The sequence below is a fragment of the Natator depressus genome, chromosome 10 (assembly GCF_965152275.1).
Source record: "Natator depressus isolate rNatDep1 chromosome 10, rNatDep2.hap1, whole genome shotgun sequence".
Classification (NCBI taxonomy): Eukaryota; Metazoa; Chordata; order Testudines; family Cheloniidae; genus Natator; species Natator depressus.
Genome location: NC_134243.1, coordinates 20,367,050 through 20,393,857, shown reverse-complemented (window position 1 = coordinate 20,393,857; position 26,808 = coordinate 20,367,050). Strand labels below are relative to the sequence as shown.

At 40.9% G+C, this 26,808-nt stretch overlaps 1 protein-coding gene across 1 annotated transcript in view; it reads right to left on the bottom strand.

Moving 5' to 3' along the window:
- Positions 1-26,808, bottom strand: part of SNX29 (sorting nexin 29) — a 441,491-nt gene that overhangs the window by 219,183 nt on the left and 195,500 nt on the right. Inside the window, exon 16 of the mRNA XM_074965421.1 lies at positions 5,775-5,891. Within this exon, the coding sequence (XP_074821522.1) occupies positions 5,775-5,891 (117 nt within the window). The remainder of the gene's footprint in view (positions 1-5,774; positions 5,892-26,808) is intronic.

Genomic DNA, 26,808 nt, shown 5'->3' with positions numbered 1-26,808 from the left:
ATGTGTAGGTGATGATCATCTTGTCTGGAAAGGGGGGAACCCCTAAGCAAATGTAACATGGATCTGTCCACCACTGAAGGGATGACAGCACCCTGTCAGGGAGTGTCCATAAGGTCCATGGGGTGATATTTTGGTGAGTAAACTGTCTGGAGTCACTTCTGGAGGCAGTGAAGGTGGAGTCAAGCAAAGGCAGTCATGTATGTACATGAAGGCATGTGGCCAAGAAGGTGCCGAGGTGGGGTCTAGGATCGATTTTTCAACACTGATGCTGACTCTGAGGAACGAAAGAAGGATGAATAACATGGAGTTTGAAACTTGGGCTTCGTGCCTGGACAGTGCAACCTAGGAGCCAGACGTCGAGATACGGAAACACCAGGACCACAAAACGTCTGATATAAGCTACTTTGGTGAAGAGAAAACTTTGGTGAAGACTCTGGAAGCGGTGACTATTTTGAAGGGAAGTACCTGTATTGGAAATGGTAGGTGCTGACTATGAATCGCAAGAAGCATCTGTTGGCCAGATGGATATTGATGTGAAAATAGGTATCCTACATATCAAGAGCAATAAATCACGTCTTTTTCTATGGATGGGATAATAGCTGCCAACTTGAATTTGTGGACGAGGGGATTGAGATGATGGAGGTCGAAGACTGATCTCCTTCTTATGTATGAGGAAGTTAAGTCAAATAGAACTGCATTCCTTGATATTCTGTGGAAACGCGTTCTACCACCTCCCACTGTAGCAAGAATTCACTTCTTGGGTGAGAATGTTGTCATGAGAATGGTCCCTGAGAAGGGATATGGAGGGGGGTTTTAGAGGAGGTAGCATGATAAATTAGATCGTATAGCCATGGTGAATGATGTTGAGCACCCATTTGTCCCAAACTTGGGAAAAGAGTGCTAAATGATCCCAAAAGGGGGAAGAGTGCTCATGAGGTGGTTGGCAACATGACTGGCTGCCCTCGAGGTTATCTCATAAATCTCTCTTAGTCACAGACTGAAGCTGTGAGGTGGAAGCCTGTGAAGGGGGTCCCGGGAGGCAGGATCTCTGGGTTTTGTGTCACTTCCTTGGTGACTCCTAAGTAAGGCTACATTTTAGTCAGAGGTATTTTTAGAAAAAGTCATGGATAAGCTCCCTGGAAGTGGCCGGCATGTCCCTGCAGCTCCTCGGGGGAGAGAAGGCCAGGGGGGCTTCATGCGCTGCCCTGCCATGAGCGCCAGCTCCGCAGCTCCCATTGGCGGGGAACATTGGGAGCCGCAGGAGCAATGCCTTAGGCAGGTGCAGAGCGTGCTGGCCCCTTCACCTAGAAGATGCAGGGACATGCAGGCTACTTCCGGGTAGCCCCCTGCAAGGTAATCGTGACCCCACAGCGCAATCCTCTGGCGTCAGCACTGAGCCCCCTCCCACAGCCAAACTGCTGCTGCTGCTGGCCCAGGCAGCCCCTGAACCAGCCGCAGCAGCCACTGCAGAAGTCATGGAGGTCAGGGAAAGTCACGGAATCCGAGACTTCCACAAGCTCCATGACAGACATGCAGCCTTACTCATAAGGTCCCTGTGGGTAGAATTGCGGGAACTTATAGTGTTGGGTGGGTGGTGGGCGGTAGAATTTACACTTTGGGGTAGCAGTGTAGATGCCCAGCGAGCAAAGGGTGGCTCTGGAGTCCTTCAGGGTATGTAGCAATTCATCAGTCTTTTGATTAAATAGATGGGATTCATCGAAGGAGAGCTCTTCAATAGTGTTCTGCACCTCACTAGGGAAGCCAGAGGAGTGGGGCCAAGATTCCCTACACATAACTATGGCTGTAGCCATGGTCCTGGAGGATCTGCATCCACTCCCAACTGGAGCGCTGTTCTGGCTACCAGCTTCCCTTCCTCAGTGAGCGCCGGAAAATGAGTCTGATCCTTTTGTGGAAGGCTATCAGCAAATTTCTCAAATTTGCTGTAATTCAGGAAATCATATTTGTTTAGTAACACCTCATAGTTCATAACCCCAAATTGGAGGCTGGCTGAGGAAAAGACATTGCACCCCAAAAGATCCAAATGGACGCCTTCCTTGTCAGATGGCATAGAGCAGAGGTGGCCAACCTGTGGCTCCGGAGCCACATGTGACTCTTCAGAGGTTAATATGCGGCTCCTTGCATAGGCGATGACTCCGAGGCTGGAGCTACATATGCTAACTTTCCAATGTGTTGTGGGGTGCTCTCTGCTCTACCCCCTGCTCTGCCCCAGGTCCTGCCACCATTCCACCCCTTTCCCCAAGACCCCTGACCCTTTCCCCAAGCCAGCCATGCCCTCGCTCCTCCCCCGTCCCCACCAGAGCCTCCTGCACACTGCAAAACAGCTGATTGCGGCGGGTGGGAGGCTGGGGAGGGAAAGGGAGGCGCTGATTGGCAGGGCTGCCAATGGACAGGAGGTGCTCGGGGCTGGAGTGGGGCAGCGGATGGGGGGCTGCTGACATATTACTGTGGCTCTTTGGCAATGTTCATTGCTAAATTCTGGCTCCTTCTCAGGCTCACGTTGGCCACCCCTGGTGTAGACCGAGGGTGCTGTTGTCTGGCTTGTTCCTTGCTTAAACAACCAGGGAGTTTGGAGGGGGGAACCGAGATGAGAAACTCAGACCCCTTAGCCAGAACATAATAGTGTCTTTCTGCGCCTTTGGGGGTAGGTGTGCATATCATACTGTCCTGGCAGGCTCGAGAATGGCATCATTAATAGGCAAAGCAACCCTAGTTGGTGCCAAGGAATGGAGGATATCCAGGAGTTTCTGCTGGGTGTCTTGGATTTCCTCTAGGAGAATGTGGAGTTCCCCACGACTCTGTGCAGCAGTTCTTGGAAATACCTGAAGTCATTGGGAGTTGAAGGGGATACTGTAGTCACTGTCTCATCTGGAGAAGAAGAGGGAAATCTCACCAGTTCCGGCAGCACTCTTGGAGCCAGGCTAAGGGTTCCTCCTCCACCCAACTGATCCAAGCACCTACTAGAAGCGGCCCTCAATGGGGAGGCAGGTGAAGGTTCCCAGTACATCAGCCTTAGGGGTATACTTCCTTACATCCCAACTAGGCCCCAGCATGGGGTCTATAGGTGTAGTTCCCCTGGAGCCAGATTCAAACTCAGTAGCAGGGGGCATGCTCCTCACTGTTTCAGGCTAATGTACTGGCAGGGAGTCCCCCAGCTTAGGGGCATAGTCCAGTACCCACACGTGGGTATGGGGAAGGGGAGGATAGGGAAACAAACCTCCAATCTATCTACACTAATTACTAAAAACTATGATAAAACTATAATAAAACTGGAAAAACTACTACAAAAGTCAAATTCTAAAAGCTATTTACAACTGTGTATTTAAAGGTGCATCAGAGACAAGGACACAAAGTTCTGACCCGGACCACGTGGCGGTGAGGAGGAACTAGAGACATGGTCGGTCCACCCCACCCTTTATTGTTTCAGATGAAAGCACGAAGCGAGCCAGGATGCATATGTGGACCAAATATTTTCAAATTCTCAGACTCCAGGCACATGGTGCGCATGTGTAACCCTCAGTGTACTACAATAGTGACCATCACTCAAAGAAGAACCCTCCAGATTTTAACAACACAGCAATACATAAGGGTAGAATTTGGTCCAGATATTACCCCCATGTTGTTTGCATAATACATAGTACATGAAGAACACTACACATAGAACTTAATGTTTACCACACCAAGATCTGAGCAAGCAACCAGCCTGAAAGAATGGAATTCTGTAGAGGAGAAGAAAGGCAGTTTTCTCTTCCTCCATGGAAAACTGCCTCCCATGCAGATGATGCAAGAAGAACCCAAAAGCCCTGTTTCAAAAAGGCGTATCTGCTACTGGGAAGAGACCTGGAAAAGTAGTGTAATGTGCTGAATGGGGCAGAAGCAGAGAGAGTTGAGTCAATTTGGGAGTTGGGGAAAGAAAGGAGGGTTAGATAGTCAGGAGGAAGAAACCAGTAACAGAGCATTCTGGAGTCTGGGAGTGGAAATATAGCATTATAATGCAGAGTGGAGACAGACTATATAGCAAGAGTATTCAAAGAACTGGGAGCTGAGGAACCATAGCTGGGGAGGAAGGCAGAATTCAGAGATTGTGTAGGGAGACGTGGCAAGTACAGCCCAGCAGTTGCTGCAAATGACTGCACCACAACTACGGTGGGGCAGAGTTTTTCTGGGGCTTACCCAGGAAGGACAGTTCTGCTTTAAGGTAGGGGGTCGGGGGGGCGGGGGAGGGGAGGAAGGAGGTCAGCTTTGCAGCAATGCTGTAAAAAAGGTGCTTGGTGGTCAGCTTTGCAGCAATGACTCACACCCACTCCCACAGGAATGTGAGGTCCGAAGGGCATAAAGGTATGAAACTGGGTGGGGCAAGTCTCTTTGTTCCAGGCAGCGCAGAAGCCAGCACCCACCCTCCGTCCTCTAGTGGAGGTGAATGGCAGGCTGGGTTAGGACCTGCTGTGGGCATTACGCTAGTTGCTCCTTTTAAAGGGGGGCTCAGAAGGAATTTTTCCCACACCACCTGAATTGGCTTCGGTGGAGTGAGGTTTTTTCGCCTTCCCCACAGCGGGTGTGAAGGAAGACCTTTTCTGGTGAGAATAAAAGGTGGTAGGCCGTATGTCGCAACTTATTTTGTAAGGTTGGGCGGATGTTCAGTGCAGGTACTCCATAGGGAAGGCAGCCAGTGACCTGATAAATGGCCTGGTAAAGGACTTAAAAGGAGGTACTGGATAAAGGAACAGAATGGGGGAGGGGGTTGAGGACTTCTCTGATTGGTACAGTAGGGAGCCAATCTCCTTCCGCCTCCCCCCCCCCCCCCCCGACCGCCAGTTCTCATAGCCCACCTTAACCCTTTTACGAGGGTGGTGGATGGTAAGGTCCAAGCCATGGGTCGGCTGGGGGACCTGGATGGAAAAAGGGGGGCTGGTGGAAGCCCTGGAGAACTGATTTGAATAAACATGGATATGCCTGCACTGTACACTTTATCTGCCAGGTAGTCCCAGACATCTATATAATAAAGTTGCAGCCTGATTAAAATACATAACAAGTGTCTCTTGTCCTTCTTGCGGTGTACCCAGACAACGTGAAGGTGAAGCTATGGAAACTTCCTACAGATTGTGTTTGTCTCATTTCTATTTTCCTTTTTATCCTGCCCTTTTTTGTTTGAGAAACTCAACACACTGTCTCTAATGGCTTAGCATCTTTTATTTCAATTGCCTAGTATATAACATAATTATTTATATTTATCAGTCCATGCCTGAAATACTTTGCCTTTATATTCTTTCCAAAAGTCTTTATCTTATGTTTGAGAAATTGAATTGCCCTAGGAATGTTACAAAGCCTTTTCAGAATACATTGACTATAAATGTCTGAACATTTATAGGTAATACATGTAACCTGCTACTTGAAAACCTGCCAATTATATTTACTCTAGATCTATTGTGCCAACTTTTCAGTATAAAAAATTCAGATTAGTAATAAAGATAAAGGACAATTTATAAGTTCTTGGTTCAAATGCCAATTTAATTTTACCATTCTTTTTCAATTTCTGGTAACGAATTCTGCTAAAGACGAGATAAACAACAAAGAAAGAGACTAGAGGTCATGAGTTATTGACAGATGTATTATTAACCACATTAATCTTTATAAAACAAGTTCCATTTTATTTTAAGTGACCTTTACCAATGGGAAACACTTCTAAAACTATTACGCTGTGGTATATTTTGAAAATTAGAGAATAAGCAAGCTGTGAAATACACAAACACACTTACTGGCCCTCTCAAATCAATGAGTTCCTGCCTCATTTGGGATACAAGAGCTTCTTTAGCCATCAAAGCACGGTGTAGTCGCTCATTGAATTCTATAAGCTCCCCATGCATTTCTGCCACCTGAAAGACATACAACCAAAATGTAAGATAGAAGAGAACAAATCTCCTGAGATGAAGACATTTCTCACTGTATTGAGAAGATCAACAATATAGTTTCATATCCATGTATACAGTTCCTGTAAAACCCAAAATATGTATTTCCTAATTAATGCATAGTATTGTTAATGCAGTAGTTTGGACAGTAACATTAATGACGCAGATAGACAAATGCTGTTACAACACATAAAAATCTTGACCTGACTCATACCAGGTTACCTTGCAATTATAATGCAGATACTGGGATCTACTTTGATCACACAACATTTCAGTTCAAACTTTATATCCTGTACCTGAGAAAGGTGGGTGACAAGTGACCAACAGCATAGTAATTCACATGATACAGCTCTGTAGAGGCCCTCTCTACCAGGATTGGGCTGGCAGCACCCACCCACGAACTTGGAATAGCAACTGGGTTCCCTTTTGATCAGCTGTGGGCATTACACTAGTTGCCCTTTTACTTGGGAGACTGGAAAGGAATGTTTCCATCGCTGCCAACCTGTCAAAGCGGAGTGGGGTTTTTTACACTTCCCCACAGGGGGTGGGAGGCAGGCTATGTCACAACTTAATATATAAAACTTACAGTGGATATCCAGTGTGGGTACATTATAGAAGATATACCGTTATTGGACAAAATAGATTGGAAAAGGATTTCAAGGAAAGCATCTCTTAAGGCAACTGAGTAAGAGGGTTTGGGGCTCCTACGTCTGGAAAAGCAGGGAGACAATCCGCTCCTTCCCTCACTGTACAATTGTTGCTGGATACTCCCAGATATTATTGTAGCCTAATTAAACTACATCCATGGCCTCCTCTCTTTCTTCTGGTGCGGACAAAGAGTTGGGCTAAGGTCAGTTCTTAGTTTACTCTGTCACCAATGTGCAAACAATTGTGGGAACCTCAGCAAATTGTGAATTATTAAATGGTCACAAAGACTGAACTAACCACTCGCTCTCTTAGTTTTGGTGCTATGGGACGAACTTTAAAATTACCAGAAAATGCAAAAGCGAAGGTTCTCATACTAATGTTAACTTAGTAGAACCTACACAGGAACTTTTATCGTTGCTTGTGTGGTTAAATAAGAAGTTCGATACTTAACATTCTTAATTTTAAATTATGGATAACAAAATATGAAAAACTTGTAATATGGTTGAGTTGACACTTCAGTTTTGAACTTTCTGACTTTTTAAACTAGGTAACCTTAACACTGCATTAATATATTTTGTGCACTTAATTGTATATTAGTTGTTTGCTTGTTGTGTGCAAACATCACTAACAAAACTGTTAATATCTACCACTTTAAATAATGAATTAATGCCATTAATTCTGTGCATGTCACTCTGCCATACCTCTACCAATAACTCCATGTCAGGCTGTTTAGTTTGAAATCCACCTCTGTCACAGGTGGCTAAGGGACTATTTCATTTCCTGGTGTTTCTGTTTACAGTTAGAACTTCAGAACAGTCAGTGCTTTGTCTCAAATAAGCTATCTATTTACCTCTTTTCAATATCTACTTTTTTCTCTTACATATTTCTCTGGCTCCTAAGAGGACTGAATACTTCTTTGGAATAGCAATAAATGATCCAGGATAATCCAATTACTTAGAAAAATACTCATTGTTTCTCCAGAAGGCATATGAAAGAAAAAGGAGAACGAAAATCTAACTGACGCATTGATGCATAAAGATCCTCCAAATGCCTCTCAGAGGTACAGGCTTTCAAAGTCTAGTTTTCAAAAGCTGCTTTAACGCTATGCATTTTTAAGGAACACTAATAGCCACTAATATGCAATTAAAACTATACAATCTGATCAACAGAGATCTTAAAACCACATGAATATTTTAAATAAGCAGCATCTTCAATACGTGGTCCTCTATAATTTGACATATTACGTTTCTGTTAAAATCATAGGACTAACACACTTTCATATTAATCCATTAATCAAAGAACCATCTGGAATTACCTGTGGAAATCATAAAACCAAGACTCTGTGATCTGATCCTATGGAATAGCTTTCCAAAACTGTTAATTACCAATAATGTAATTACCTGCAGTATTTTAAAAAGTGGCATTTTTGCAGTCCTTGACTTGACTAATGCAGAAAGAGATTGATTTTTAATTTACTGGCTTGTTTATACCCAGCAGAAAAAGGATGCAAGCCCCCCCTCCCCAAATAACAGAGACATGAATATAATGCAGAATCTCTCCATCAGATATTTGCCATGCAACACACACAGAATAAGGGAAGAGGCAGAGTGAAGATAATGGAACGGTGAAGAAAGGACCACAGTTAATATTAGTACTTAAGAGGAAACAGCATGGGATCATAAAAAAGGTCCAGTCCTCCCCTAAAATCCAGAGAGATAATTTCTGATAGCAGCTTGAAGAAGTTTGCTAAACTCTGTATCTTCAAATGAAGTGGGAATTGTGATGGTGTCCATAAAGCTACCCAGTACACAGTATTTCCAGTGCTGATATTTTTGCTTTTAATGCCATCTCTCTCTCTTTCTCTCTCTCTCACAAACACACACAACCTTTCTCAACAGACTTCTACTGTTGGGAGATTGGTGATATGCATTAATAGAGCAGGGCAAGACTCAGCTTCTGTCGATTTTGAAAATCCAACCATCTTAACAAGAGCACTTTGGTACGATTTAAGCTAAGGCATCAGGTAGAATGATGGCTAAAGCATTCCTTGGTTTTACTGAATGAGAAAATAAATCTGGAAAGGCTTTATGGTGCAGTATGGACACTGGGGCCCACTATACCAATTCTCCAACAGTTGCCAAAAAGACTAAGAAAAAGAAAATTCTGGAAGAGGTCTGATTAAGCTGTAGTAAACTGTGATTTAATTTAGGGGTGAATCCTGTGAGGTGCTCAGCATTTTGGCACAATCTGGCAAAGATTATAAGGTGTGCTTAACTACAAGCACATGAGTAGTCCTACTAACCTCAACAGAAAGGAAGTGAAGAGGTATTGTAGCTTGAACACAGAAACATAATAATTTAAAAAGCCACAAGGAGGAAGCAAACATCAAACTGCTGGGTGAAGACAGGTTGTGGCCTTAACAGATCTTTTCTCTTGCTTCTACTGGACAGAACCAATCAAATCAGATTTAATTACAAATTGAAAATTATTGGCAATACAAATAACTCGATTACTTGAAATTAAACAAAGCTAGATACACCTATTAGTCCTTTAGAATGCAGCCAGTGTACTTCACATGTACTTCACCAGTATGGTGGCACATACATGTACGCACTGTATGAAATGCACTTGATAGTATAAAAGAATTAACAAAAGTGGAATGAATTTACTGCCTGCACTAGATTAACAACTGAACAATCTGTGTAATAGGGAAAACTCTTGGACCAAGTGGGATGAACTAATTAAAAATAAGTCACTAATATACCTTTTATGACAATATATATATATACTTACTGTACCCTACTGTTGTATTATCTTACCCAGTATATCTGACATCCATAAGGCTTTTGTTTTTATCTCCAACAGATATCTAAAAGCAATATGTACTTCATCTTCCTCAAACTTGCACTCTAAAGCAAAACTTTAGCAGTGACCTCAGTAGTATCAGGCAGAATAAATTTCAGATGCACAGTGAGATGACCTGATCTGTTGATCTAATTTATATAAAAGAATGAAATTATTGTTCAGGTTTTTCATTAGAGTGCAAAAGTTTGATGAAGCTGAGGTATATATTGATTTTTGGTATCTGTTGGAGAGGGATGTGAAAATATATTATAAATATAACAAAGGTGCAATGCAACAAGTTAATTTTACTGTTGGAACCTTAGCTTTCATATTTCCTGGTTTGTTAAGATTTTTAACTGTGCATGTTAGCACAGATATGTGCATTCAATAACCATATCTCTTCCTCCAAAAAGGGTATATGCATATATACTATACCTAAGATATCATTACTACCTACAAGACATAGCTCAGATAATTAAGATCAGTTGTCTTTGCTTCAGAGATATATAACTTTTCAAATCGACATTCTATAAATTATTATGAAAGGTCACAGATTTCCAGGGCTGCTGATGGGAAAATAGCAAATTACACAGTCTGTAATAATAGTAAAATGATAAAGACACAACACTCATTAATATAACAGTACTCCATTCAGAAATACTTCCTCTGACATCATTGAGAGTCCTGTCTAAATAAAAAGTGTCATAAAGAGGGCACTTAGACGGTCTTCTCCTGATGAGAAACTTCAAGAAAGAAGTTTGGGATGGGGGAGGAAACTCCACATGAGCTCCCATATATATTATTGGGTTTGGGTAACAGGTAATGAATCCCCAAGGATCTAAGGGAAGCAGCCTTATGTTTCCACAAAAGCTCCGGCCTCCTGTGGACCTCATCTCCTTGGCCTCTCTCGATTTTGGTCTATTAGTTATTAGTTTGGCCTGAGGAGTTCAATAGGCTATTTTAAGAAAGAGGAATCTACAGATTTTTCTGGAGAGATTAAAAAAAGAGTAACATTCTATTCATCTGAGTATGGGATGTAAACAACGCATTCTCATGATATCATTGATTTTTTTTTATCTCAACCAAAGGAATGAGCATAAAACATCTGAAAAAAATGAAGATTAATCATTTTCATATATGTACTGTACTGTGACAAATGTTATAAAGCATATACTGTAACTTAAAACACACAAATAAAATTAGATAAACAATATACAGTTACCTCTGGATTCTCAGTATAGCACTACATTAAACTTTTTTCTTTCTTTAATATTAATGTATTTTTACTTGATCAATAAAAGAAAGTAGTAGCAAGAAAGACCTCATTTCTCTCATGTTGTACAACTTAATTTACCTGATTTCATAGTATGTTAGTAATTAGCACTCATTATGATAAGCCAAAATGTTACATTAAATCTAATTCAAGTAACTGGGTATGTAATTACTGAAAATGTCCCTGCTGACTTCAATCTTTTCGCCAACAAGAGCGTCTCTCTCATACACTTTGTTACTGATTTGCTCAATATCATTTTTCAATATCTGTAAAACTAAGATCTGCTAAATCAACAATTAACTAACCAGATTAAGAAATCGTATTATATTATACGAGGTGAGGCCTCATCTGGAGTACTGTGTCCAGTTTTGGGCCCCACACTACAAGAAGGATGTGGATAAATTGGAGAGAGTCCAGCGAAGGGCAACAAAAATGATTAGGGGTCTAGAGCACATGACTTATGAGGAGAGGCTGAGGGAGCTGGGATTGTTTAGTCTGCAGAAGAGAAGAATGAGGGGGGATTTGATAGCTGCTTTCAACTACCTGAAAGGGGGTTCCAAAGAGGATGGCTCTAGACTGTTCTCAATGGTAGCAGATGACAGAACGAGGAGTAATGGTCTCAAGTTGCAATGGGGGAGGTTTAGATTGGATATTAGGAAAAACTTTTTCACTAAGAGGGTGGTGAAACACTGCAATGCGTTACCTAGGGAGGTGGTAGAATCTCCTTCCTTAGAGGTTTTTAAGGTCAGGCTTGACAAAGCCCTGGCTGGGATGATTTAACTGGGAATTGGTCCTGCTTCGAGCAGGGGGTTGGACTAGATGACCTTCTGGGGTCCCTTCCAACCCTGATATTCTATGATTCTATGATATCATACCACACTAGAATGCTACTTTTACATCTAGCATGCTATTCCTCTGTACCAAATAGAATTTGTAAAGGATAGAAAACATAAAATGATTTAGTTTTGGAAAACATTCTAATATCTTTTTGAAAGAAATAAATGACAGTTCACCTTTTCAATCAATGAGTTTGAAAAGATACTGTGGCAGGGTCAGACTCTGCAGTGTCCCGTTGTGGGCCCATCCTGACACTATTCACTTTGTCTCGGTTCCCAGCCCCCCCCCCCGGAAACTCTCCCCAGGCAGCAGTCTCTCTTGGCACTACCCAGCAAGGTGCTGCTAAACTCAGACAATAGTTCCAAGCTCAGCGTAAACAAAAGGGTCTTCTGTCCCTCCTACTCTCCGTTCCTTCCTGCTCTTCCACAGAATGATGGCTCCCAAGGTTTCCCTCCAATTCCACGAGGAGTCTCCATTGTGCCAGCACCGGTCACCAGAACAAACTGCCCATCTTCAGCTCCTCCCCTCAACTGAGGTCCTTGACTGTTCGTAAGCATTGCAGGTTGTCCTTTCCTAGCTGGGTCTAAGAATTGAACAGGCCATTCTGATCCCTAGCCAATCAGGATCAGCTGGGACGGCAGCTGATCTACCACATGTGAGGCTAGGCAACCTCTTCCGAGTTATTCTAACTGGTGGAGAAACAGGCAATTGACTTATGTTAATTTGTATAGCTAAGTACTGATGATGGACCTACTTCAAAGTCACCCTAATTACCTACTGTAAGCTAAGGGACTCCAACTTGTCAAAGAAGGCTTGAAATTGTATAAAAGATCTTTGGGTCCCATCCTTTTTATCTCAGATCTGCTTGAGGTTTCATGCAGCGGAAGCCCAATCATCAGGACTGAGATCCCAGCTCTGACTGGATCGCGCTGAAGATAAACATTGGACTATAACCTATGGACTAAATTCTAAAATAACTCTTTGCAACTACAAAGCTCACCATCTCTGCTATGAATTTAATCTCAAGACTGACTCATGTCTGTACGTATATTGATCTTTTAACCATGCTCTCCCTCTCTCTTCTTTTTTAATAAATTTTAGTTTAGTTAATAAGAATTGGCTGTAAGTGTGTATTTGGGTAAGATTTGGAATATTCATTAACCTGGGAGGTAATTAATCTTCATCATATCTGACTTGGGTAATTAGGTGGAAGCCTGAGGCTGGGTTACTTTAAGGGAACTGTGTAGTGGACTTCTGAGTAACCAGTAAGGTATAACAGAAGCTTTTTAGTGCTGGCTTGGTAAATCTAAGTATTGAAATATCCACCAGCTTTGGGATTTGTCTGCCCCATTCTTTGCAGTTCACCCTAACTGAGTGACCTCAGCTGGCTCCCGCCAGGATCCCAGTCACAGATTGTTTTGGCCATTCACAAAATGTCCCCAGGTGGAGGGAGGTGCTGCTGTCGCGTGCCCCCCACCCCCACCCACTCTCAGCACTCCTCTGGGATGACACACACCAGGTCACATAGTCACATCATAATCTCTTTAAATTTACTTCTTGGAATCAATGTATTGATCTTAAAAGTCCAACAACATGACCTCTAATTCTGCCACAATGAAATACCACAAAAACCTGTATTCTGTTTTGACATAAGCTATCTGAGGCTATTAAGATACACTAAGGGTTTATCTTAAGACTCAAATTGATTGATAGGAAGTACTCCAAGACTATGTTAATATCAAGAAATTCATTGTTGTGCACATATGAATATGATTAAAGGTTTTATTTATTCTGCTTGATAGATTTTTTCATTGTTTAAGTTACTGATATCACTGACATTCACAGTTGCCCAACAAATGGTTTGATATTCTCATATTACATTTTTACTAACAGGTGGCCTAATTTTTTTTTATTCCTAAAAACTAAAATGTGATATATTTCTATCTAGGGTCAACAGACTAATCAGTTTTGAATAGAAATGTACTCTGCATTTTTTAATTTTAAAAATTGAATCAGGAAATACTGCTCACAACAAATTTGAAGCGGTTTCAACTATACTGTTTGGTATAGTAGCTCCATAACACTGGGTACGTGCTCTAACTTTGATATCTTTAGCAGGTTACATTGGTGCAGAACACTGGAGATGCAAATCAGAAAAAGAGCATCTTCAACAATCTATGATATGGTCCAAAACTTTGAAAAATTCATGAAAAGCCAATTTTAAAAGATGCCTATGACTAGCCAAACAGCTCAGTGGTGTACTCTTGGAGAAGTTCTGCACCACTGCACATGCGCAGACTTTATGTCTCCCTAAAATTTCTTTGCTACCCCACAGAAAAATGACTTTCTGATGGGGAAGCAAAGGAAAGCCACAAGAGTGGTCATATGACTCTCCCCAGCAGTATATTTCAGGTGCCAAAGGTAGCCAGCAGAGAGGTAAATCACTGTGGGGCAGGGGGTGGAATTGGAGAAGACCCAGCTGGTGGCTCCTACCCTGCACTGGACTCAGCTGCTAGTCCTGGCTGGGCTGGGGAGGACAGGACTTCCTCTTCCCCTGCACAGCATCCGGGGCCATGTCAGACCCACCCCCAGATTTCTCCCCCGGCTACAGGAAGCTCTGCAAACTCTCCCCCATTTCCCCACGCTTCCTGCACCCATTGTTCCTCAGCTGGAGGAATAGGGATCACTGTACAGGGAGCTGTTCCCCCATCCACCCAATCCCCATGCATCCAGAGCCCATCATACCCAGACCCTCCCACCCACACACACACAAAACACGCCCCCCCCCCCGCCGACGAGCCCCACTTCCCCTGCACCTGGACAACCCTGACAAGCCACCCGTACCCAGATCCCCACCCTACTAAACCCCAACCAGCTGCACATGGATCACCACCCCACTGAGCCCCCACACCCAGATCCCCCTGCTGAGCTCTATACCCTCCACACCCAGACCCCCACCCCACTGAGCGTCAACCACCTTCACCTGGTCCCCCCTGCAGAGTTCCATTACCACTGCACCCAGAACCCGCCAAGCCCCTATGCATCCAGATCCCCCCTGCACCCAGATCTCCCGACACAGAGACCCCTCCACACTTGAATGCTGCATTTCTGAGCCTGCCTGCCCACACCTGGTGCACCTGTCACAGAGGGGGCAGGATCCTGGGGTGTTTCTGGGACAGGCCCAGTTCTTACGCTGTGTCAGGTTGGGTGATCTCCCACCTCTGTGCCACGAGTGGCCTGTGCTCCCCAGTGCCAAGCTGGAGTCTCCATATTTATTTGACAAATAAAATTTGCAGAATTTTGCAGCATTTTAAAATATTGTGTGTAGAATTTTTAATTTTTTTGGTGCAGAATGCTCTTAGGAGTAGTGGTATCACTACTGAATTGATATCAAAGTGATTTCAAATTTAGGAAGTCAAATCACAAAACTTTTTCTCTTACTTTCTAGACCAGTAGAAAGGTTGGAGCAGTCATCTTAGCTCCTCAAATGAGGAGGGAGAATCTTGCCTCTTTAATCAATCATTTTCGGCATACACGTGAAGTTGGGCTGAAAAACGTCTTTGTCTCCTCCGCCGGGGAAGAGTCAAAAGAATTACTTTATTTTTGATGCTTTTGAAGGAGTAGAAAAAAATATTTAAACACTATAAAGCGACATAGGAGGATCTGGCCTGTTTTCAAGAGGAAGATATTTATGTGTTGATATGAAACTAAAGACCCATGAGAATCAGGCTCTGCCACAGATGTGCTTTCTCATCTCAACAAATCCCAAAGGGAGGTGGCCTCCTTGCATATTGAGTGTCACCCAGACCAATCTCTGGCTAAGTCTAAGTATATTCAGCTTATGTCCATCACTGGCAATCTTATCACACCACAAAAGCTTTTGTTGCCCACCTGACGACAACATTCCTTGGTACACACACTTCAGAATTCAATGGTCTTCCATTCTATAAATATGTCCATACCAAGAAAGCTGCCAAAATCAAACCAGTGCTGATGGAGGCAGCTGCTCAGTTCAGATTCAGATATCCTAATTTCTGACCTTGTTGTGCCACTTGATATGGAGCAGCTGATGAAGATGACAAGAACTGAAAATATCAACCATCCTCTGCACCCACATTAGTATAACCTTGCTTCATTAGATCTGCAGCTTTGTTGCAAGCTTGATGTCACAATGTCCCTACAGATGACACTGAAGGGCATGCAACATGCTGCTACATGTATGCAACAGCTGCTGCTACACAAGTGTTGACATCTCAATGCACTGAATCAAAGGCCTGACCAAACGTCACAAAAAAGTGCTGAGCACCACTTATTAAATTCAGCCATCATCTCAAAAAATTGTCTCAAGGTAAACATCTAGTCCACAGGAAATGACCAGGACTAAAGCCACACTCAGTATCATCCCAGCCTTTGCCATGAAGTAGATTGTTGATTCGAGACACCAGCAAGGAAGAAAAGGCTTTCCCTGGGACCAACAACATAATATATATTGCTACATTTGGCCTTATCACCCTTTTAAACAAAAGCAGAACAATACTCTTCTTTCATCATCAGATGTGATATTAGTTCACTAGATGGTCTTGGCTGAAGGAAGGGTGGCTCTACCATAGCTTCCTGCCTCTCTTCAAATGGTAGAGGGACTACAGGAGACAAACAATTGAGGAGCATCTTAAAATGATCTTCCTATTAATGTAACTGATTATTCAGACTCTGGCTTGACGTTGTCATCTCGATGCTTTACCTGCCAAGCTGGTGTCACTTTCTCCTACAACCACCACAAAGTTGAACAGAGGGTGTGGAAAGAGAGCCTGGCAACAGCTTGTTCTAAACTGGTTGCCACAGTTGACACCGGGATTCCTTATCTTTCTTACGCAATGACTTGATGACATTCTAAAGGCAAAATCAATCAGCCTTTGCTTTTGACAGATGTGTTTGAAGACTCAAATTGTGGCCCCACTTTTTTCTTAGCTCCAACTGCAGTGAGTGTCTCCTCACTGATCCATGGATGATGTTTAAAGGGCTGAGTTCCCAATACTGAGCTGGTAGGGGTCATCACTGATGACTTCAAAAACACCATTCCTCATCAGATGACAGAGGGAGTCAGACTTCCACCTCTAATGCTTCAATAGCCTTAAGCATAGCAGAACACAAAGCCATCTGATAGCTGAATTTTAATGAGAGCTTCTGATTCAACCAGACTAATTTTGGCCTATTAACTGGCTGTCTTCAAAGTTGGAGGCACACTTTTGTCATCAGAAGCCAAAGGTCAATGTCAAGTTCAGAGCCTTTGCAAAATCATACATCCATGACAGTTGACTGCCAACAATTTGGGCTGTACCAGAACTGCTTGTAAATTTTGGGTGACAGAAGGAGGAGTCAGTGATCACCAAGTCACTGGCATCCACAAATTCCAGCAGTTCCTGGCCATTCCTTTTCTTCTGCCTGATACTTAGCCTCCTGAGCGTGCTTGCCCGGGTGACATTATCCTTTCCTACTTGCACATTAAAGTCGCCCAAGATCATGATAGCATCTCTTCTTGGAGTTTCACTAGGGATTAACTTTAGCTTCTGGCCTTGGCGTTAATGGGATTAGATACAGTGATGATGGTATGGAATTGGATACTGATAAGTCACGCACATTAATCACCTGCAACCCTGCAATATCCCTCAGACATTAGGTGAAACCACAATGGCCACCCTGTGCTGGAGCAACCTGTCAGGGCAGCCTGAGGACAAAAATTTATAGCCTTCAACTTTCTTTTCACCACTTCCTGACCTGATAAAGTCCAGATATCAATGTTCAGGCCTTTCAACTACTTAATGAAGAGGACGGCATGAACCATTTTGGATAATGTTCGAACATTCCAGGAATCAATTTTACATTTGCCACCAACATGCAGGATACTGGAATGGCCCTTTCGCGATACTTCATTGGTCATCTTTCCCGCAGCAACAGCCATTTCAGCTACAAGGACAATTGAGCAGATTGTTGCAAGTGGTTGGCTTCAGCAGAAACACCCCCATTGTGTGAACATACCGATTCTAGAGGGCAGGTGTGCTTCCTGACCTTGGTTAAATAATTCAGTTTAATAAGTTTCAGTTTTCCCAATCCATAAAATGGGGAACAGTACCTATCTCACAGAGTTTTTCTTGGGTTTAATCAACTAATCTGTAACGTGCTTTAAGAGTCTCTCCTGAAGTCGCCTAGTATTCAGAAAAACAAACGTAAAGCTTTGACATTAATTTTAAAATGTTTGCTACTTATATGTCTGTATGTGCTGAGAAGAGAATTAAAATGCATGCACGTGGTATACTTTGTCAAGAGAAATATTTAGACATAACAGATCATGAACAGAAATACCATCCTTGTAGCAACACGCATGCCTTTATACTAATTGCGAAGGAAGTGGAAAGCACTCTGTTTTTTCACACTAGGTGTTCAAACTAGTTTGAAGAGGAAAAAATGGTTTCCTTGACAAATAATTCAGCATGATTACCTTTCTAATGGGAATTTTCCAGTTAAAACTAGGATAAAAATAAAAATTTTGATTTGCGATTTATATGGCTTATGGATAAAGAGACACTTCTTATGAAACCAACAACAAATATCAGGGCTCAAGTTACAACAGGCCAGTCTCATTCCTCATATGTTCCACCAATAGTTATAATCTAAATCCTTCACTTGCCATCAGATGTTGCAACAAACAAGACTCCCCCCACCAACACACACGTCTCTGTTTACCCTGGGCCACTCTATATTGTTAAGCGTCTGAAGTTTTCCCTCTCTGGGTAGTGTTTGATTTCTTTGGTCAGCTCCTTTTGCATATTCCTCTAGCTACCCAATGGCACACCTGCCATGGCAGTCACTTTGGCTTCATTCTTAACACGTCCCAAATATTTTCATCTTCTTTTCTGTATAACTTTAGAGATAGAATTGTTAAACTCTGAGAAATCTTGGTATTTGCTATAAATTCCATTCCATTTAATACCTATTATTTTTCTTTCCTGCAGAATTTGCTTTAGAAGACTTTTAGACACCCACAGTACTTTTGGTGGATTGATAGATTTCAAATCAATACATTAAGATGGAAATAACATTTGTGTTGAAAATTTGTAGTTTGATCTTTACATTGTAGATTTTCAATGACCAAATTTCATTTATCCTGGTAAATACAGCTGCCACGTTGGCAATTCATGACATTATTTCCTTCTAATATCCCCTCTGGCTTGCACATTACTACCCAAGTATTGGTTAAGATGTTACTTAGAAGAGCTATGCTGCCAGCAAAATCTAGATCTTCTAGAATGCCGCTGATGAACTACGTAATGCCTGTATTACACATTTTCTCATAATGAAGGTCAATAGCAATGTCAAATAGTAGAAATGAGAAAATCCATCCTTGTTTGACACTAGCGTTTATGCTGAACCATTTGCTTATGCCTTTTGTTTACTTTATATCAAGAAGCATGTCATGACATGACAGTAAGCTATGAGTTGCATTGTTCCTGCAAGATCCTAAAACATGGAGTTAATTTTTCTTTGGGTAAAAAAAAAAAAGACAATGGCTATATCTGGTATACTTGCACTCTCTGGGAGTATGAACAGATGTTACTTCATATGTACCTTATTTCAGTACTCCATAGTCATAAAAATATTCATAAAACACACTTTTCAATAAACTCCACCATATATCAAAAATCTTCCCTGAAAATAAGGAGATATTGACCAACACTGTTCTTGTTGAATTTAGTGAGTCTGTTTTTTGAATTCCATCTAATTTAATACAAATATATTTTTCCTGCATTCCCAGAAAGAAACTGGATTCCCACTATTTTAATAAATGTTTATCAGCAGCAAATATGATCAAAATATAAGCCTCGTATCTCTCTTTACCTCAAATATATAACCAAATCAGATGGGCCTCCTGGCCCACTTCTATAGCCCGACCAATCGTGTCTATTTTCATAAATCAGCAACCTGAAGTACTTAAAATTGTACCAAAGTCATCAGTTCAAGTTTTGTGCAAATACAGAGGATATAATGTGGATATAAAGAGTATATATTGATAAAAAAAAGCCATTAAGAAAATTAAACTGTACCAAATTATTTTAAAATTTTATCTATACATAATCATGCACAAATCCTTTAGAAAGAAAGAATATACTTGCAACAACTAGGGGGAAAAGAACCTTGAGTCTAAGCTGATTTGTTTTCTTATTCTTAATTTTGTATTTATTGCCATCCTGTGAATATAGCATGTCTTTCATTGATCAATATTGACTGTTTCCCTGCTTTGAAATGCAAATAAGTACTTTGATAAACAAGTTGAAAGACTGTCTGATTTTTCAGACCTCTGCAATGTTTGGTGAAATGCTCTTGTGCAACTATGAATAGAAAAACGTAGTAAAACACAACTGATATCTCCATGTCAAGCATATAATTAATTAGTCTTCTTACATTCCGCATATAGGATATCAGTGTTGCAAAGATATGCCAACCCAGAGCACTGGTCTTCCCTAAACATGATACCAGTATGTTACACACATGCCTTTATGACTATGTTAAAAATGCATCCTTATTCTGATTGAAGATCAAAAGGAACACAAACAAAAAGGTCTCAATTCAGGAAAGTACTTAATAAATAAGATTTTCTATTAATAAAGATAGTGACCCTTAATGTAAGTGACTCATATTCAGGACATGAATGAACCAAGTTATTTTTCAAAATTATTCAGGAGACCCGGCACCGCTTACCTTGAGCAGCTCTGGGGTGGCAGTGGCGCACAGCAGGGTTAAGGCAGGCTCCCTACCTGCCCTGGCCCTGTGCCGCTCCTGGAAGTGGTCAGCATGTCCAGCAGTGGCTCCTGCGGGCAGGGTGGGGCAGGTGACTCTGCTGCACACTGCCGTCACCTGCGGGTGCCACCCTGAAGCTCCCATTGGCCGCGATTCCCTGTTCCTGGCCAATGGGAGCTGCGGGGCGAGGGCAGCATATGAGCCCTCTAACACCCCCTCTCCTCCCCACCGAGGCTGCAGGGACATGGTGCTGGCCACTTCTGGGAGTGGCACAGGGCCAGTTCAGGCAGGGAGCCTGCCTTAGCCCCGCTGCACCACAGAGGGGCCGGATTCCTCCCCGGCCTAAGAGTACAATTCAACACCCATATGCCTTGATCTCCTGACCCTTTTTATAAGATTACATCATGCCCTTTATATTTATTACTGTTTAATTACTGAAACAGTGGCAGGCTCATTATATGTGCAAAGACATAGGAAACTAACATATAGAACTAAACTATCTATTCGTGTATAAAAAAAAAGGCAGTCATAAGTAATTTCCTAGCCGCCCTGCAATGGGAGTAATTCCTATCAGCCATTCACTAGACTAGTATGAAAGACGTGTTGGTGGGTGGGAGATGGAGAAGAGAACATGAAATTTCTTGCTATAAAAGCAGGCAGGTAGAAAACTTACTTGATCTAGTGATCTGAGGAATCTGCCACATCCTCAAGTGTCTTATCTAAACACCAAGCTGGCAAGTCCATTGTTGACTTCAGCATCAAGTGTGCAGTAAAGTGCACTCCATAGTGCGTTGCACTGGCTTATTGCATCGAATCCAGCACTCAGCCGGCATGAATCCTTCAGTAAAGGTCACAAAGTCTGTTCTTACCCACTGTTTTTGCTTTTCCGCATCAGGAAAAAGCAAAATTCTGCTGAATTTGGCCCACAAGTGTCTTTATTTCTAGATCCTACATAAAAATGTTAATTAGATCCATACAATAAAAAGGACTAAAATTCAAATCTTGGCAGAGATTAAAGATTAACATATATCTGTTTCCAAAATTATATATATAAAGACCCCTGGCACCATATGTTGAGTAACAGTTATCCATATAGGGAGCAATCATTCTCAGTTAACAGATGAGTGAAAATAAAATGGCATTTGGGGGCAATGCTGTACACAGTGTTGGCTAATCTGGTAACAGAACAAAGTTGGCCAGCAATAATGAGAGCAGCCAGGGATGAGTAGTTTACATGCAGAAGCCACCTGTAGAGAAACCCATTCCAAAGAGGGCACGTGGGTTCTGTATCACATACCAAAATCACACCACCAGCACTGTTCCCTCTAAGCTGTGCGTGTGTGTGCGCGCACACATATCTTAAACCCAGAGCACACGGTGAAACACCACGTGCACAAAAATTTGCACAGAAGCACAAAATTTGCACAGAAGAAATTTTTTGCGCACACAGCCTGTCAAAAATTAGAGGGAACACTGACCACCAGTTGGCTTCAATTTAGAAATGAACAAAGACAAAGCACATTTTATGTCAGCACCAGAAACATGTAGAGTGTAGTGTGAGAACTTCAATTCATATGCCAAGTGTAGTTTTAAAACTTATTTTTAAAGTCAAAATAAGATTTTTCTGAAAAACATGAATATTATATTAATACAAATTAGCAGAAGGAAAAGATGCAACATTTTGTTGGAAAAGGCATTTCTTGGCTCTACAGAATCTCAGATCAGAGTAGCAAGTTGCAAAAGAATTGTATTTAAGCCTAAATCCATCTTGCCTTTGTCAAACTTCAATTAAGCACAAAAAGGTAAGAGTGGAGAGGGGAACTGAGAAATGAACTGAAGATATATACACTGAATCCGATTCCAGTCCTTGTTTCATGATTGGCCATTACAATAAATCTGTTAATTTCTATAAAAGATTATGATATTTTATTTAAATTAATTATTTGAAATGAGAAATAACACATATGCACTCTGAGGCATACCATAGGGAACTAGCACTGCAGCTCAGACTCCATTAGACTTCTGTGACAAGCATACACATGTTGACTCAGGTGACTACAATAAAACCCATCTGAGCACCAAGCTGGGCTACCGTCCAGCTGTTATTCCCCCACTATGGGCTGATCAGGTCTTATTCTCACCTATTTCCTCACTGTGACTTTTCTACCTGCAGATCAAATTCTCCAGTTTCCTGTTGGGGTTGATGAAGTTTCCCATTCTTAGCAAGGGAAACCTACCTCATCAAGAGTTTGACCGTCTATGTGGGTCAAAGGAAAAAAACAATGGCATATACCCCTAATAAGCAGCCAATTGTACATTTCTACAGGCTTTCTTATAGCTCAACTGTACATCTCTAAGAACTAAGAATGTAATCTGTGGTGTACACACATCAATTATCATCAGTAAACTTTCTCCATGTGACTATGCCCATAGATTAAACCTTTCACGTTCTCAGTAGTCAAAACTACTACATAGGCATGTAAGTGGGATGTGTGAACAGTGGAAGTAGGACTGCAAGGAGGTCTCCAACCAACATGCAGACCTTTTACAGATCTAGCTCTCCTTATCTTTCAGCTGGGCAGAGAGAGCCTAATCCAAATTTATACCACTTTGCAGTTTGGAGGGCCAAATAGCAGACCCAATCGAGGTGTCTAATCATAGCCTGGATTTAATGAATGCCAAGCTGTGACTGATTCCCCCCTGTGGCTTCCCAAAGGGTCCTTTTGCCTAATGGGCAGGAACCTCCCCAAACATTTACACGGAGGGAAATTATAGCCCCCACATTTGAAGATAAACTCCTCTGAAATGGGAGTAGATTAAAATGCAGTAGGGAAGTTTTAGTGTGCAGCAACAGGGTCCACAGAGACACTTAATATGTGGCAGGCTAGTGCGAGGTAGATTTACACCCCAGCTTTCCATGAACTAAGTTTTCATATAGACAAGTCCTATAATGCACCGTTGCACACAAACATGCAGATTTCTACTCTGTAATTTCTACATAAAAAAGTATATATGTAGAACACAGATCACTCATTCACTAGCTTTTCCTAAACATTACAGGAAAACCATATTTCATAGCCATTATTTCTCATCTGACACTATGCCACTCAAAAGTTACATACACACACCATTTTAGGAGCACAAAGAATTAAGCAAAATGTAATTTATGATAGCCACACCAAATCCATATTAATCATGAATATACACTAATATACAGTATAACTAATAAGGCTGGTTGGAGCCCAAGGATGCATTTTGCTCAGGAGGAAGGTGGAGTGTGGAAGGTGGAGTGTGGCAGTCATGACTTAGAAGAGGATAATGTAGATGGAGTGATAAATGACATAACTGCATATTTCCTTGCTTTTCATGGTTTGCATTGCAGGGGTATGTAATCCATGAACCTTAAATTTAAATTATTCTATGGAAATTATATTAAATTCCATTAACTAACAAGAAACCTGATCTGTAGTTCCTGCAACTCCCACTAAAAAATAACAGGTGTTATGGGTGCCCAGCACCTTTGAGGATTATCTATTTGCAGTAAACAGAGTAGTATATTTTACTTTAAGGCATTGATGCAGCAGTCCACATAAGCATGTGCTTAACTTTAAGTACATGCTTAAGTCTCTGCTTGACTGCAGCCCGATATCTGCTACTGATAAGAGAATACAATACATCTAATATGCCTTTCACATGTCTAACTTCCATGACTTACAGTTTAACTATCAAAACAGATATTGGTTATTTATACTCTGTATATTTTAATAAAATATTATGGATTTTCATAAAGCCCCTATGAATTCGATATAACTGGCATTAATATTTTGGAAACAATGATTGAGGAAAAGCACATAGGCAATGTGTAAATGACAAATCGAGCATATTACACATCTTTTATAAAAAGGTAAAAAATAATAAATTTCACTAGGAATAATAAACTGGGTCACTACAGAAATTCCAATTTCTAACCACAAGAGAACTCATTTGCGTTCACTGGAGTGCACTAAAACACACACACACATTTTAGGAGAAAACATATAAACACTGGCCAAGATTTTCAATTAGTGGTTAGCAATTTGGAGGGCTTTGTTCTGGGAGCCCAACTTGAGACACTTTAAAGGGGCCTGGTTTTCAGAGGACTGGTTCTTAGCACTTTCTGAAAGGCTTCTTTATGGCATCTCAATTGGGACATCCTAAAATGGAAGCATCCAAAATCAGCAGGCACTTTTTCGAAGCTTGGCCAAACCTGTAACAATGTATAAAGTCATTACACCTAGGTATTGAATACCTCGTAGAACAAAGGACTGCATTTAAAAGGTCTTTTATAATGCAGTCATAAAAAAAGGGCACAAGAGATTTATCTGCTAATTCAGTTCTATTCAATGTTAATATGGATAAGAGTGAATCAAAGAATGTTGAATCTTTTAGGTAACTTGTTACTGGATATAAAAATGTAAGACCGAATTTAATGGAAGAGTGAGGATATGGGATGAAAACCTAAAACGTGTTGCTTTGTCAATGAGAAAACAACATTACAAAATATGTTATTTGTACTTAACACTCTTATGGGAGCATTTGTTTAAAACCAATAAAGTAATAAAACAAAAAGCTAATATGCAGAAAATAAAGATATATAAATTCTCACAAAAGTAAGTGGTCAATAAGAGTCTTATATTTTATTAACTCAGCAGCTAACATAATAACTAATGCTAGAACATAGAATCTTCAATGAAGATTAATGTACCCACTGGCAAAAGTCTCCTCCAGTGATTCATTTTTCTACCACTGCTCATGTGAAAGATATCCTCACCCTGGTTCACAACTAGTCTTAAGTTTTTAGTTTTATTTTTTGAGGGGAGCTTTTTCAAATATACCACATTGCTGGTATTCCCTTCAGATGGTTTACATTGTGAAGGACTATCCCTTTTAAAAAGAACACCTTCTTTAAGATTAAAGTGATTGTTCCTCAAATATTAGCTCACTATGAACATGTTCACACCACCAAATTTCCCTTTAAAATAGAATCGTGCTAGGAGAAACGCCCAGTGGAGAACATTTGAGAGGAGTATCTGCAAGAACATTTTGAGTTCCCAAAAAACTACTCATCATCAGCGTAGGAGGTTCAGAGATGCAAATAAAAAGAAACAGTTCTTTAGTCTCCCTGTGAATTTGAACTTTCATGTGGCACCAACCTGTCTTCATTGGAAACTATTGATTTTCTCAGTTAAAAATACTTTTACGAAGTTCTTCTATACTGCTGGTGGAGAATCATAACCTAAATTTCAATGTCACTCAGATGAACCTTTATAGCCCCTAATTACAGCATGGCAATAAGCCACCATTACTACTTCTGAATATTCAGTGCATGAAAAAGGGACAGTGGCCTGCATAAAATATTACAAAGATACACAAAGTCTGTGTCTACCATTTAGTAACACACAGGCAAAGTAACAAAGTTTATTCCAATAAACTTTTTTCTTTTCAAAGAAAGAAAAAGCAATTTAGTAGAAATAGATTAGACACACCCTGTCATACTTCCAGAGAAGGGAATATAAAAGGATATAGTAAGAACAGAGGACAGTGGCCTCAGAGGGTCAAATGGTCTTTACTTGCGAATATTCTCAATTTGTTGTGTCTAGTATGTTCATTTACATATCAGTAAGACCATGTACTCTTCAAATAGCAAATTCTGCAATGCAAAGAAGTATCCCTTACTTTAATTCTACATACATTTTTAAGCAGCTCTAATAGTAAGAAAAGTTGCAATAATGTAAGGGGTTTCAAATGCTTCAAGCAAAATAGCATTATAAAGGTTTTTGTAAAGTATGATACAAAAATATCATAGGTCCTGAATATTTTCAATATTTTACATCATGTTTAATTTTTCTGTCTTTATTATAAGAATAAAATCTGAAATACTTTTCTTTTGCAATATCTGATATAATACATTACTTTCCTTTCTTTCTATGTCCTTGAAATATCTTTTATATTTCCCACTTAGACTGGATTAAAATGTAAATTCTAAAGCTCTCCAAACATTACAAGAAAGACAGCTGTAGATAAAAAGCCCTAGCAAAATGAAGTCATAATTAAGAGATATCCAGCAAATTAAAGAACTGAATTACCTGTCACACACCACCACAAGGGCAAATTGATACACGTGTTGTTTGCTAAAATTACTTTTATTAGTAATTAAACTACTCAAATAGTTCTCTTGGAAAAGGAAATTTCAATATTACCAACATTCTGGATTAGAAAGAGTCTTTGACTAGATATATTTCAGAATTGTAACCTTTTACTTTAATTCCTTTAATATTTAACAATTTCGCCACTGAGAATTTAAAGTGACCGTGTTTTTAGATCACCACATTTGGCTTCTCTGAGTATGGTAGTAATCTAATAGGAAATGCTAAAAGATTCTAAATATGTAGGTTGTTCATTCTGTAGCTCTGCCAGCCCAATACCAAATTTTAAAAATAGCAACTTTGA